This window comes from Amphibalanus amphitrite, unplaced genomic scaffold, assembly GCF_019059575.1.
Source record: "Amphibalanus amphitrite isolate SeventyFive unplaced genomic scaffold, NRLGWU_Aamphi_draft 000018F_arrow, whole genome shotgun sequence".
NCBI lineage: Eukaryota > Metazoa > Arthropoda > Thecostraca > Balanomorpha > Balanidae > Amphibalanus > Amphibalanus amphitrite.
The window spans coordinates 1032865-1048668 of NW_024881514.1; the positions used below are offsets into that span (position 1 = coordinate 1032865).

At 48.0% G+C, this 15804-nt stretch overlaps 1 protein-coding gene across 1 annotated transcript in view; it reads right to left on the reverse strand.

Annotated features, from left to right (window-relative positions):
* Window positions 1-15804, reverse strand: part of LOC122388089 (neuronal acetylcholine receptor subunit alpha-10-like) — a 63005-nt gene that overhangs the window by 32342 nt on the left and 14859 nt on the right. Inside the window, exons 2-4 of the mRNA XM_043378875.1 lie at window positions 7171-7334; window positions 2173-2217; window positions 1669-1778 (exon numbers count right to left, since the gene is read on the reverse strand). Of these exons, the coding sequence (XP_043234810.1) occupies window positions 1669-1778; window positions 2173-2217; window positions 7171-7334 (319 nt within the window). The remainder of the gene's footprint in view (window positions 1-1668; window positions 1779-2172; window positions 2218-7170; window positions 7335-15804) is intronic.

A 15804-nucleotide genomic window follows, 5' to 3' on the forward strand; every position in this document is an offset into this window, starting at 1 on the left:
GTGGAGGGCTCTCTGCTGTTCAGTTTCAGCCGGAGAGGTCAGCGCTGAACCTCTCCCGCAGCTGCTGCGTTGGTGTCCGGTCGGCGGCTGCCCCGGTCGGCGCCAATGACCCGGCTAAATCACACCCGCCCGGCCCTAACGAGCGGCGGCCGCGCCAGCTGCGTCCGGTCCGCAGCAGCCCGCAGCAGCAGCCCGCGAGAGGCACCGTGGGAGGGGAGGGTGATATCACGGAGCACCAGCCGCTGCAAATGGCACGCGTTCCGGGAAGCTAATTACATTCATTACGTGATCTAACGCACTATAATTAATATTCCTGTCAAATGTAGTTACCCGGCCTAACTGATCACACTGCAGCACAAATATGAAACCCAAAAGTTGTTTAGGCCAATAATATCACTGACTTTTTATAATATTTATTATCAAGTACTACACAGTGCAATAGAAGACTTTTTCCTACAACGCTGAAAGCTGGATGCAGAGTTCTGCATGTATCTTGCTTCAGCCCGCAGCGTTTCTGTTCCACAGTGCGGTTTGCCAGCGGTCGGTGCGGCCAGAGACCAGCCGCGCGGTCCACCACGGCGCGGCTCTATCGGTGACCACATGGCGCCCTCCGCACGCCGCCGGCCGGATGGGACAATTGTAGCGCGCCGCCAATTGATCTGGCGCGCCGGTGGTCGGCATGGAGGAAACGATAAGGCGAGCCCGGTCTGATGCATGGCGCTGGTCCGTGAGGGAAGAGAGAGGTCGGCGGCAGGAGAATCGCGATGACCTACCAGTGGTCATTGGTCAAAGGTCAGCGGCAGGAGCATCACAAAGACTTCATGATGGTCTGCTGTCAGAGTGCCGCACTTAGAATCGCAATATTTACCATGCAGTCGTGGTAGAAGTCTCAGTGACACCAAAGAGATTTTCTGTAATAATTGACCATGACAACCATGCTGAAAAGATGTCTTTATGCCTTATTGTCAGCCGGACGGGCTTAGTGCCTACTATAAGTAGTTAGTTGGGCTCTTTTCAGAGATGTAGTTATTGTCACAAGTGAACTTGAAATAGAGCACCTAACGGCTAACACAGATATTTAGGACCTAGTGTAAGCTGATCACAGCTGAGGAGCTGATAATGACTAGCTTGATGTGAATAAGATGCATCGATTATTTACAAAATCTGTTGTTTCTTTTTACTTGGCGGCTGAAGTTATTGTATTATTTTGTTGTTGTGAACGAGAATAGTTAAGAAACAACCCAATGCATTAAACAGCTGATTAAAATCTCCCATGCACCACTGAAGGAAAGTCTTCAAGCTCATGCTCATCTTCCATAGATCAAGATGAACAATACATGACGCCCGCACCCCCCTGGTCCAATATCTTCATATTACATTAGACAGGTATTAGGTATACAATAGTATGCTGATTTGCTAAGATGAATAATTCTAACCACCTTTTCATCATGCTAGTTGCCTATGTTGTCAGACTGCTCTTGTTGGCATATTTGTCTAGGTATTCACTTCGATTCTTAATTTATCTAATTATGGATTTCCTAGAATATCGCAGCATCGCTATCAATTTTGTGTTTTGTGCATTCCAAAGCACTATGTCATCAAGATCGGTCCACAAATTTCACTGCACATAAAAAGCATTGCATGTGGAGACTGTGAGTGTGGACTTACTTGTTGTAAAGGACGATGTCAGGTAACCAGATCTTCTCACATGGCACCCTCAGCTCCTTCATATTACCAAATTGGCTGGGATCCCACGTTAAAAGCTCATCCGTCCATTCCTGGGGAGAAATGAAGAAATACCTATATAAAGTCACTAGCGTATTAATCAAAAAAAGAAAAGAAAAACTTCAGATCAGTGATGGATCACCAGACGTTGAGCAGACTGCTCCAGACAGCTGTATCCATGCCATTGGGCAGCTCGATGCACTTGATTTCACCTGCGGTCCTGGAAGCTTCTGAAGCAGCTGATGAGTTGCACAATGTATATGACGCATCGTATTACTTGAAAACCTTTAGGATTCTGCTCAACATTCTGCGATGTATATGACTTTTCGATGACAAATGGTGGGGAAGTAGAGCTTGAGTAAAAATCAATTAAAGGTTAAAGTGAGGACGAAAAGTTATATTCGTTGAATAAACCAGCTGTCAGTTAGGGAATATAGCTCTCCTTACCTGGTCAAGCCAAACGTTTGTGGTTAAAACTTGGTTCTTCTCATCCTGAAAAGCGAGAAAAACATATGAGAAAGACATGTTCTAACAGTAAAAATTACGATAGTTAATGGAGTTGTAGTGGACACGTGGAATCAGTACTCAATGCAAGGCCATATGACCACTCAATGAAGTGACCACTTTGTCAGCTGTCCATGTAATGCAACTTCTACGGCATGATAAAACTATTTGGGGCCCACAGTAAATAGTTAGCAAGAGCAGTAATATAGAATCATCTATGTCACTGAAGTAATATAAAATCATCAACCAGATGGTAAAAAGACAGCTTCCACTCTCCCAACCACTCGACATTCGCCAAGAACGCAGACTTTTCATGCCATCTCTGGCGAGAGAAAAACAAGCCAGTGTCGTTATTTCCCAATTTCTGAAGTTACACTCATGCATACGCAACTGTCACGCGCTCTGGAAACTATGCCTGTTAATGTCACATAACGTTTCATTTCAGGTGGCTATTTATTTGGTGGGAAGCACGCTGTAATTAGCTCTATTTTCCGGGATTATCCCTTTACACGCGGCGGCCGGCGGCCGTCGGCTGCAGCCGTTCCGCAATTTCCTGTCGTCGTGCTATTGAGCCGACAGGCGCTATCTGCACGGTCGTTTCTGTCTGTTCGTTAGCCGGTGCTGACACGGCCAAACTGGACGCCGCGGCGGCGCCCCCGCATCGGTTCGGCACGGACGGAGCGCTTGCAGTTCGCGGATTGAGGCGTGTGGGTCGGCTCGATGTGTCGCATTAATTGGCTGTGAGCAGAGCGTTCAAATAACGAGCTGCGGTGCTAGAGACGCCACGGTTGCCGGAAAAGAGTCCGGGCAATAAACACAGGTATTTGCACGACAGCTGGATATTACCAGAAATGTTCGGTAAAGAAGCAAACGGTAATTGAACGTCCCGGGCCGTTACGGGGTAGCATGTCATCAGTGCCAAGGCTGTGCGATACCGACGGATACTGGTGAATAAAGCCGGAGACATCAGTAAGCATTAGCGATACGGAGATGACGGGAGACCGGTGATATCCATACAGTCCAACGGAGGACGACAAAATGCCAAAACCAGACGTTCTAGGCGGCGCTAATGTCACGCACATAACGCGTCGACGCGTAATGCGTCTTCTGAGACCTCGTCCTTTATTGGATCGCCGGGTCCGCTGGAACTGAGACTTATAGTCGGGCCGGCGCTGCTGAGTGAACCGGGCGACTGAGTCCGGCGGAAACCGGCCGGAAATCTGTCGTATGGAGCAGACAGTCCGCCGGGACAGCGCCAGTATATCCAGCTCTGAAATGTCGCCGCCGAGGCCAATGTCAAGTCAATCACGTGGCTGAAAGTTATCGCCTTTTGGTAGGTTTGCATGCACGAGTTACTTCCTTTAGCTTTCCCGGACAGCACTTGTTGATGGATAAAGTCTTAAAGCCACGAGAATGCTGATGTTTCACGTCCCGATGACAAAGCTTCTTTCCAATTTCGACACACAATGCTATTTTGTGTGCCCAACTAAAATAATGCATACAAATGCATAGCGATTAAACATAAGATAGACCTCATAGCCGATGATTAACTGCTCGTTAATTTTACTCAATATGCGTCGAATGAAATATAAGATAGTTACATGTATGTAACTGCAAGAAATCGTAGTTATGATCATTTACTTCAACAAACAAATCGTAGAAGTAATGCGCTTATCCTAACACTCTAGGAGCCATTCGATTTAACAGTGCTCCTGAGGACACTAGCCCCGTTAGTGCTATCGGTTTCCATGGGAACCTAGCATGAGCTATTGAAGCAAAGATCAACAAAGGCAATATAACGCCATTCGGTGGCAAATTGTCACAAAAAAGAGCGTCTACTAATTGACAATCCCCAATGGGACTGACAAAAGGGAGGCGTATGGAGACAGTCCGGTACAACTATGCGCTGACGAACACTAACACTACTGGCATTGATCTGTCAAACATGAATGGACTGGCTACTGGCGGCATTGGTAGCCGGCATTAACCATCGGGCGAACAAGTGGTGTGGGGACGAGGTCTGAACGCGCGCTGGTCAGAGCTGAAGGAGTGGCTGTGTGGAAGGTAAAAAGGGGACATGGCGGTCAGTACAACTGAAATTCGGATGAATCATGGCAGTGACACAATGAACTACAGACTACAGAGTATTGCTAAACAATAAAATCAGGTCAGAGACACATTGGTATGAGGCGTCGGTAGGAGGTTGAGAACTCAACAGCGAGGGCTTGCTAGGAGCCGTAATTTGACGTCGATTGATGTTTAGATCAGAGTGAGTCCTGCCCACAGCAAGCTATCAGCCGATATCCGGTAGATCAAGACAACGCTATCGTTATGCGAACAGCGGCGTTATCTTCACAGGGTGACCGAGTGGTAACCACCGGGACGCTGCCAACAGAGCGGAAACGACACCTGCAGAGGAGCCGCCTGTGGCCGCAGCCGGCTGCAGAGAGCTGCGCGGTCCTCGCTGTCAGGCACTGATGGACTGTGTGGTGCTGATGGCCCCGGTACTGGACGCCATCAGGGAATCAGTGGGTACAGGACGACAGGAACAGCGGGGGACGCGGCGGCGGAACCGTGGGGCTCTGGAGGTATTGTCCCCACAGCCGAGGGTCGGGTGCCCAGAGGCGCTGACTTACGGGCTGGATCACAGGTTATACACTTAATGCTCATACAGAGACGCTGAAGTGATTCAGATGCAGTTGATCAGAAGCACACGTGAGCAAGGAGGCCCTATCACGTGAGGATTATGGGACAGTTCGGCTCCAGCGAGTCACGATGGCAAGGAATGTAGTCTCCTAATGCTGCATGAATAAAGTGGTCTTATAGGAACGCAGAGAAGGACTATATGTATTTAGCTCCTCGTGCAAGTTCGGGATGGCAATCATGCAAACTAATCAAATTGCTGCACACATTAAACTTTGAATGCATGACAAAGCAAATGAAATCGGAACCAATGCCGTTATGTAACATCAGCCTATAGTTCTAAGAAGCATTTAAGTGGCTTAAAACGAATATTTATAATAGCTCAAACAAGAAAAAAGAATATATTTAATGGAATAACCTTCTGTTCAAAATTCTAAAAATTGCCAAAAGTTACCAAAAACACTTGAATATATTTCGGAGGCGTTCCTTCATCGGTTCAAGTGATAAACATTTATAGCGCCACATTTGCCGTTAACATATCTGATCCATGTTTTTTAAATATAAATCTCGCGTCTAGGTTGAGATGTGTCTTCTAATTTACATCGACAGAATTACCTTTACAGCGTACGAACAAAATTAGCTCCTACACTTAACAGGTTAATAGGTCATAATGTTGATACTATTCACACTTACAATGTTAATAGGTTACAATATAGGGGGAGAGAATTTCAAGAAAAAAGAATTTCATAAAGATGAAAGACACGAAGACTGGTGTGTGTATGAAAAGAACGGTACGCAAAAAGAGATTACTTCTTTTACTTAATTCAAATCAATAATGTAGGTACTTCCAGAAAATCGCAATAACTTTGCTGGCAAACATCGGTACGCAATAAGCAACAAGCGTTCACGTTGTCTGCGGTAAACAGTGATCAAAGTTCAATAAATGCCCGGGGAGCCGCCGCCGGCTGGTTGGCCGAAGTCAACAACAGACGCGCTCGGAATTGGCGGAACAAGTTGGGCTTTGTGAACTGATCAATGGCAGGATAACGTTATATTACAACTGATGGCGCCAGCCGCTCCGGCCAACAAAGAAATCACATACCTTTTTTATAAAGCCTTGGTACATGTACCGTATGTAGACGCAAAAAAGGATCAGAGCAGAAAGTATGTATGTATACTTACTTCAAATTTCTTTTGAGGTGATGGAATAACTTCGAATTTTAAGTTTTTAGCTGATTGGATATGTTCTATATGAGTGACAAAGAAGGCAAGTACCATCCTTATTGCTCATGCATGCATGTGCACTGTGCAGTGTGTACCTACACACATACAAATTAGGTATACATGTATATGTAGGTCCACTGTCTGCATCTTGAGAAAGCGGCGCTCCATTCCCACCAGCTTCACTGAGAAGATGCGCTCTCGCACAATCATGTACGTATTTCATCTACATTATTGTACCATATAAATTATGCAGGCTGCGTTTCGCCTACACCCTACGGTCCGACAAAGCAGGCCGCAATAGCTGCTCAAAGACGGACCTAAAGGCACTTCAGTGCCGCTCACTCGGTGTGGTAACTCCCCAAAGTGCCAGCCGACATTGGCAGCCCGCTGAACACGCGTGTTCGGTGGAGCACGCGGGGGCGAGGTTGTTACCGATAACGGACTGTGTGGTAGCAACAACTACCGCGCAACATGGGCTGAGGGAGGGGAGCGCAACAACCGCAACAAATAATGACTGAACCAGATTGCGAGTATCCCGACACCACCTTTTGTTATTTAAGCAATTTGGTCAGAATAACTGAGTGCTGGGTCGCTGAATAGGATCAGATTGCAATACGATCCGGTACCTACTCAGAGCTCGTTACGTAATGACGCTACCGATACATCAGCCGACATTATCCGCTCCCAATCTCCGCTGATATTTTCATTCGAAAATTAATTTTACCTTGGGTAGGTTGTGGCATTATCGGTCTCCAGCACCGAGTAGATAAGGTTTCCAGCAACGAGTATGTAGTTTCCACGCGGCGACTGTCCTTACTCTCACCCTCACTCGAATAAGGCAGGTCGCACTAGGTCAGAGTCAGTCTGACAGCTCTGGATCGCTCTGACATCTAACAGCTGAGTGTATTCAGGGTTTCATCTAAACTACTGGTCGCTGAAACAATCTTATTGTGACAGCAGCACAGCGTGGAGCTCTCCGGTTTCGCCTGGCAACTGACCTAATATTTTATTTTTCAATATAGCTCTCCTAATAGGAGAAATGCCGCTGAAACTAATGTTTGTCTTGTCGCTCACCATGTCGAATATCTGCGTCAGCGTGATGCCCAGCTGGATGATGACCGGGTCGGAGGCGTTGAACACGGGCCGCACGTCGCGGTCGTAGTCGCGCACAATGAAGTCCATCAGTCGTTTCTCGTAGCTGTTGTTGTGCCGCGGGTCGTACGGGACGCCGCTCTGGCCTGCGGGAGGAGCGGGGAGGGTCACAAATCAAACCACCAGCGCTGACCTTCCTCACGGGTCTCCGACGGACGCAGGTCGCCACCAGGGTTGTGCTCGACTCAAAAAAATTTGCCGACTCGACTCATCATTCAACTTCAGAAAGCCCTGACTCAACTCTGACTCAAACAAGGAGCTGATTTTTTCCCTTGACTCGACTCATGACTCAAGCGGCTCAATGAAAATATGAGTCGACTCAAACTTGACTCAATTTTTTTGTTGAGTCAAGTAAGTTGACTCAAAATTGACTCAGATAAAACAGTTGTTGAGCGGGGCGGGGGTGAAAAAAAAAAAATCCGGCAGCAGGGCCAGGGCAAAGTTGTTAAGCGGGGTGTGGGGATGAAAAGCTTGTTTCTAGAAAGTTGAGTCAGCTGACTCATTGTTTGACTCAACTCGATGTCAAAATTATTTTACTGACTCAACTCTGACTCAACTCAACGCCTTAATGTTTTTGTCCGACTCAACTCTGACTCAACTCAACAGCTCAACATTTTATCCGACTCGACTCAAATCTGACTCATTTGAGTCAGAGTTGAGTCAAATTTCTGACTCGACTCATGAGTCAAGCACAACCCTGGTCGCCACCGACCAACGTCACTCGGTACGATAAAGTGGTGCTCGGGGCAGCAGGAGATGCCGATCTCTGTGAGTACCTATGTCACCTTTCAAGCATGCAAATGTTGATGCACAGGTGATCAACACTAAATCGTGCCTGTCTCGTACTTGCATATTTTTTCCCGTTGCTGGATAAATTATTGCAATAAGCAGAATTTTAGATATACCTAATGTAGGATGCACTAACATCTGAGACAATTCACAGAAAGTATGGCGCCAACACGTTTATTAATATGAAATACACCCAAGAACTTTTGTTGCTGGGTCGTCTTAAATAACATGCAGTATGTGTTTAAAATTCATAACGTCATAAATCAGCATCATCATTAGATAGACACGCGCTTTGTTTAAGCCCTCCGTCCGTATCCGCGAGAAGCCCCGGGCGGCGGGCGATGGCGTGCAGGCGGGGACGGGAAGCCATTCTGGCCCGCTGCATTACCGAACAGTGAGCCTCCACACTTCCTTACAGCGCCGGCATTGAGCGGTGACACCAATGGTTCACCGACAGCGCCTCTGTCGCACGTAACTTCACCCCCCCCCCCCCCCACCGGGCGCGCAATGGGAGCGATACTCTGGCGACAGCCCCTCCCCCCGGGACTGCGGGGCGCGAGGAACTTTGGCAATCAGTGTGCCGGCGGAAGTGAGCTTTGCGGGCCATTTCGGCAGGCAGAGGTGGGCGCGAGCCGCCGGCGGGACGGCCGAGCAGCCAGAGTAGATCGGCGATCGTATCGGCGCTGCTGTCCAGAGACCGGAGATCACTCGCAGATCGGCGACGTCGCGAGCCACGCAGCAGAGGACGGGGAGGGAGGGGGCGGCCAGGGGCGGCGCCGCCCCCGGGTTGGACAGAGTGGCCGCCGCACGCCGGCCAAAGATGAGAGTCTCATGTGTGAGAGTGTGTGTGTGTGAGGGATGATCAGTAAGCCCTGGCTGCAGAGTGGTCGCGGAGGCGGCAGTGGTGCTGTGTGTGTGTGTTTGTGATCAGCATTTGGCGCTGAGAGCGAGGAAGAGGGAAGACGTGCGCTATCTCGGAGAGGAGGCGGCACACGCAGGAGAGCGGCCTCGCCAGCAGCCGGCCGTCTGCCATCAGGCAGCCAGAAGTGCCTTGTTGTGTTCTGGACAGGGGGTGCAGGTCCGGCAGCCCGTGAGACGTTTGCCAAAGCACTAAGCCCATCCACTTTTTATAAAGACTTCTTGTTCGCTGTATCTATTTGTTATTTCATTTGAATGGATAATTTTGCCAAGTAACCATTACCAACAATGACTTGAGTAGTACCTGGACATGCGGCTCTGTTTCTATTTTGTGCGGATAATATGATGCAGAGACACGAGATAATATAATAAAAGACAGCGACAGATAAATAATGCAACGTCTTACTCTGCGTTAGGACCTGTTTTTATCGTGGTGGGTTGGACTTCAAAGAAATGTAGCGAGTGTACATACGCAGTGATGAAAGGCCTATTCGTGGTCCCTCGCGTTGAGCGTTGCCGGTCTACGCCTGAAATGTGTGCGAGCATGGAGGCTTGACGGACGAATGCAAGACGCACTTAGGTGTTTTTAAAAGGATCCGGGTAGAAGGCCTATTGTTTCATTGTGACTGAGATTAAAGATTTTCGTAAATGTTTCAGCCGAGCCGAGCGCAGGGAACGAAAATGCTTTTGATATTATGCATATGATGCTCTCAACAGCTCCCAGCGTAATTCCCTCAGTCAGTCTTTTTTTAACTAAAATGCTGCAGCTAAAATTCATATGAAAATCAATTATCATAGAGACAATGATAATGGTTGCTTGTTAAGATCAATGCATAAAAAATCAAAGTAGAAATTAACATGAGAGGTTTGAAGAGAATATCACATAAAATCCTTCACTGGAGGTGAAAAGCACACAATTAAATAAAACAGCGAAATAAAACCATAGTGTAATTTATTACACTATGAAAAAACCATCGCCATGACAAGCTATTCCTGCTAAGCGAACCAGAGAAAAACCTGCATTGGAGGCCGGAGCTACAGCTGATGACTGTTGCAACTTATCTAGTTTTCAGAAAAATGTAACAAGACTTGTTATGTTTGAGAACATATTAGCTCGCAGCCAATAAAAGGACACGATGACGCTAATTGATCGTTAACTGTGTCTGACAGACGCACAGCGCAATTCCGTTGCAAAACATTTGTGAGAGGCACAGACAATTGGTATGGCCATTCAGCCAAAGTTCTTTGCTATAGAGAAAATCAGCAGCAACAGGATGGAAAACAATTACTTGTTTGATGACCAATTACCTGCGAGAAGGTCGTTAATGATTGTATTTTCAACGTCCACGTTACACAAGAACTTTCCATAGCGACGATGTAACCCCCCCCCCCCCCACGCCGGCTAAATGTGATATCACAATAAGCTGGCGCCGTTTCCGCCCTCTCAGTGAGACAGTCATCATAGCAGCTCGCCGGGCCGCGCATACCATTCGTCTTCTCGGTCGTTACGGCCCTGGGCGCGGCCGGGTTTTTCCGCATCCCGACCACCAACCCAATCCCGTCAGCCATTGTCTCCAGATACAACAGCTTTCGCGCTTCGATTCGGTTGGTATGCGACCGAGTCGGAGGCCGCGGTGGCTGGTGGCCGGCGGCGGCATGTTATTTGGTTACGGCGCCCGCTGAACGACCGGCCGACAGCGGCGAGACATGCAGGTCACACGCGCCCGAGGAGGTGCAATCAGCGCCGCTGCCTGCCTTCATCGGACGGTGACCGACGTATGTACCCCGGCGCCCGCGGCCGACTCTACGAGCATGGCATGATGACAGCGGCGGCCGCTGGAACCACCACTCGAGAGCTCTACGCGCCGACCACGGTAAAACGCCGGAGGAAGACAAGTGGTTCATCTTCACGGAAGTGACGCCGAGGAGGCCTTACAGCTGAGTCTTTGTATTTGACGTGTATAATCCGGGATCTATCTGACTGGGTGCTGAAGCTCTTAAACAGCAGCGTAAGTACGCACACCGTTGACAGTTGACACAGGGCTCCTTACACAGTTGCAGGTATACGCTCAAATCTGCTGTTGCAACTGTTTCGACTTGGAACACTTCGCGAGAGGGCAGAGTTCTGCTGTTTCCGTCTCAACCAGCCGGAGTGGTCAGAATATTAAGGCAATAGGGCCACATACGCTGAGTTTCATCCAAAGTTTCAGAAACAGTGCCCTGTACCACACTTTGAAACCCACGCTCCATGAAAAACCCACGCCCCATGAGAGCGAAGAAGATGGAGCACTGAAGATCAACAACTGTCATGTCTAAAAATGATCATATACCTAAGCGTAAAAATAACGTCTTAGCAATCAGTGTTTATAAGATGATATACAGGGTGACATAAAAAACTGTCATCACCAAATTTCGAATAACTTCGGAAGTTTTATTCAGATCATCGCCAAACTTCGGCCACTTAAGGTCACACCTATGTAGCATACATCCATCAAGTTTGAAGTCTTCACTACGAATACTTTTAGTACAGTGTGTGTTTTACTGACGCTCCACAATGTGCTCCAGGTGAGCGCCACGGCGCTGCAGGGCGTAGGCACACTTGCATCCGGCGGGCAAAGTTGTCGATAACCCGATGGCTGTGCACTTTACAGAGTGCATTGGCCTCAGGAGACAGTGCTCAGGGGGTGTGCTACCCCTAAAACGTTATTCTTATCGGGTTATCGGCAACTTTGCCCGCCGGATGCAGGTGTGCCTACGCCCTGCAGCGCCGGGGCGCTCACCTGGAGCACATTGTGGAGCGTCCGTAAAACACACACTGTACTAAAAGTATTCGTAGTGAAGACTTGAAACTTGGTGGATGTCTGCTACATAGGTGTGACCTAAAGTGGCCGAAGTTTGGTGATGATCTGAATAAAACTTCCGAAGTTATTCGAATTTTGGTGATGACCGCTTTTTTGTGTCACCCTGTATTTCCATTTTACAGTGTGTATGTGTGTTTTTTTTCATCCAGCGGATAAATTGAATTAGGGTTTTGGCATTAGTAAATGTACTAGCTTAGCAAGTAACGAGTTATCGTTACAGTTGTAATTAACAGCACATTTCGATTGAACAATATACACGACCAGAGGAATATAAATTTCCCTTCACCTGCGTCAAAAAAAAATATTTGTTGAGTATCTTCTTATTAAGTTTTTACATCACGGTAGGTAGCTTGCGTATACTCGAGGGCAGCGCTTTTCGAGGAGCGCTGTGGCCCGAAGGTTTGGACTTTGAATTGTGAAAAACGCCCGCCCGCCGGAAAACGCAAACACCGCAAAACGCGCAAAACGCACGCCCGAAACGCCAACGCAAACGTCGCAAAAAATAAACAAACGCCCGCCCGCCGCAAACCGCAAATAAAAAACGCAAAAACGCCGCAAAACAATAAAACCGCCCGCCAACCGCAAACAAATTTAACACCGCAAACGACGCAAAAAAAAAGAAGAAAACCGCCCGCATCGCCCGCCCGCCCGCCCGCCCGCCGCCAAAGACAAACACCGCAAAAAACACAAAACGCCCGCCCGCCGCAAAACGTAAACACCGCAAAACGTGTAAAACGCACGCCCGAAAAGCCAACGCAAACGGCAAAAAATCACCCGACCGCCGCAAACCACACAGAAAAAAACGCCGAAACGCCGAAAAAATAAAACCGCCCGCACCGCACCGACGCTAACTGCTAACCGAAAACGACTAAAAGTCGCCCGCCAGCCGCCAAACGCAAACACCGCAAATAAGCGCCCGGCCGCAGCAAGATAATAATTTATCAGCGGCTGGCATACCGCTAGGCTGGTCATTTTCACAAATCAAAAAGATATCTGCAAAAATCTCCTAGATGAAAGCGCCCGATTAAAAAACGGATGGCACGTGCGTGTTCCTCGCCCCCAACTTCCTTCAGGTCAATCGTCATTTGGGTCATCTAACGCATTGACGTATCTGCAAAAATCTCCTAGATGAAAGCGCCCGAGTAAAAAACGGATGGCACGTGCGTGTTCCTCGCCCCCAACTTCCTTCAGGTCAATCGTCATTTGGGTCATCTAACGCATTGACGACCGGCTGGGTGGAATGAACATTGCGCCAAGAAACGTAAGTATATTGTCAAAAAGAATCCCCAGAGTGGTGGATCCCAAAAGTTTGAAACTACCACTTTGGCCCACTGGACGACACCTTAAACAGTTGCCGACCGGATGACACCCATTGTTTGGTCACCCACGCCATAGTATGCATCATGGGTGCGCCGAAATGACCAAAAGTCCCAATTTCCGGTGTGCAGGGTCATTTTCAACGGCACGTGGCACGTGGTTCTGGACTTTTCCGGCCACTTTGCGACATACCCATGGGTAGTGCACCGAATGGTGGTTGATCTGCATGTAAGAAAATGGGGGGTCGTTTGGATCGTTTTCGAGCAATCTGCCGTGGAACGCATTTTTTCATTTTCCCCATTGGCTTAACACGGAAATTTTTAAAGTCACGTGGCACGTGCACCAGATGGTCCGCGGAGGGGAGACCCATACCAGAACGTAGATCACCTGGCCCACTAGAAATCCTGAAAAAAAATCAGAATATTTGGACCAGCCGTTTTCAAGAGCATCAAGTTGTACTGATCTCAGGCAGCTTTTGCCAAATTGTCAGGGAACTCAGATTTGTTTTTCAATAGAAAAACACAATTCTAAAGAATAGTGTTTTAACTATTGACAACAAACCTTCGGTTATTTTAGAACAGCAAACAGATCATCGGGCCTGGTCAAAGGATTAGATCAAATCTGAACAGATCAAAATGCGATTTATGAGCACCCGATGTTGAGATCAATGTTTACAGCCAAAACTCAATGCATACCAATCATAAGACCGAGTGTATAGGGCGGTCCGTGAGATCGCTGATCACGTGAGATCACCCTCGTACCCAGCCTGTCGTGAGGGCCTTACCAACCACGGAAAACTTGTTCATCGTCTTCTTTCACATATGTATGTCTTATACTAAATATACACTCCTTTTGTAAAAGACCGAGTGTATAATGTGATCAGAAGCCGCCTACTGAACAGTTCTGGCTTCTCATGGACACGTATGTACTTTTATACCACATGGGACCATTCAACATCAACCACAGTAAAGTCCACAGACGCCAATCGGAAGAATCATTGCTGGAGTATGTGAATACAAGCAGGCTACGACAGTAGTACGTGTGGTCCGTGCGTTTCTTTTAGAGGCGAACAATGAAACGCCTGACAGCTCCCCATTCAACAAAGTTTTCAATCAGATTATTCCACACAACTTCTGATTGCAAAACTTGGGTACACCGGAGTAGCTTCCGCAGGAAAAGACAATAGCCATGATTAACCCAGGGATGGACTGCTATTTAAACGAAGCATTAAAACGATGTACCCTAATTTAAAAAGGCCACACACAATGATTCATCGAGTCTACAATGTAAGTAGATGAATAATTTCTCGAGAAAGCTGTCATGTGATAACATCCTAAGATACTATTTTAATGCACACCAGTTACGCTGAGAAAAGCCACTCGTGATAAGCTGATCCTTAAATTGTATAACTTAATTTTGAGCATGTAATTTATTTAAGAGTCAATGGATGTCTTGGAGCAAAGAAGCATCAAAGAAAGCTCATCCGTATAGCAAAGTGGTGGGGCTGGGCGCGTCGGAGACTTGATCGCATGAAGTTGGGAAACTGAGAGATCGCTAAGGATAAAAAACGGACCCTTAAAATGCGATAGTGTCATGACCTGCTGATATATTCCGTTTTTTTTCAATAAAAATAAAACTTTTTTGTGCATGTTTTACGCATGAGAAACATGTTGTTGTTGTTGTCTAATCATCATCATGCAATCTATAACGAAATAAAAAAAATCCGTAATTTAATCTATTCGCGTTGGCTCCATGTTTCACCTCAAAGAGCTCTTCAAGGGACCCTCCCACCTTCAAAAAAGTTAACGAATTGGCATGAAAGTGATGTCCCTTGGCTATCAAGGCTGGTAATCGCCGTGGTATGAACAAGACGAAGATGAACTTGGAAGACATCGCGAAGATGATGATCGAGTGTGACCGAAGTCAGCTGCCGAAGTTTGTTGCCCTCAACTTGAAGAAGCTGCCTCCGATCACTGCCGACTGCATAGATGTGAGTGATTTGATGCGAAAGCAGCAGGTGATGGACATAGAGCTGAGTACCATGAAGGACATGATCCAAGACATACTCAAGGTTACGGCAGATACTTCGAAGAAAGTTGAGGAGGCTGTTGCGTGTAGGCCCTCACTCGCCACTGTGTCACAGAGCGAGTCTTCAGGCCAGCCGATCAGGAAGTCGTATGCCGATGTAGTGCAGGACCTCGCTATCGGCGCGGCGGACGGTGAGTGGCGGGTTGCCAACAGTGCCAAGAAGGGCAAGCCGCCCGCGCCCAGAGCTGCGCCTGCACCTGATCCTGCATCTCCTGGACTGTCAGATCCTGGCACCGCTGCTGCTGGTGCGGTATCTTCTGGTGGTGCCTCTCCTCGCACCGCACCCTCTGGTGGTGCCACTCCTCGCATCATATCGTCTGGTGGTGCCACTCCTCGTGCTGAACTTTCTGGTGGTGCCACTCCTGGTGCTAAACCGTATGGTGGTGCCGTTCCTCGTGCTGCGCCTTCTGGTGCTGGTGTGTCTGGGGCAGCGGCGCAGGCGTCTGCTACAGTGCCTCCTGCCCCGGGTCGCATAAACCCACCGCCCCGGAAAACTGTGATAGGTGCAAAGAAACATGGCACAATCAGGGCTGTGGCCACGTCCAGGCGTTACTCCATGTTCATGTCGCGACTCCCGCCAGGC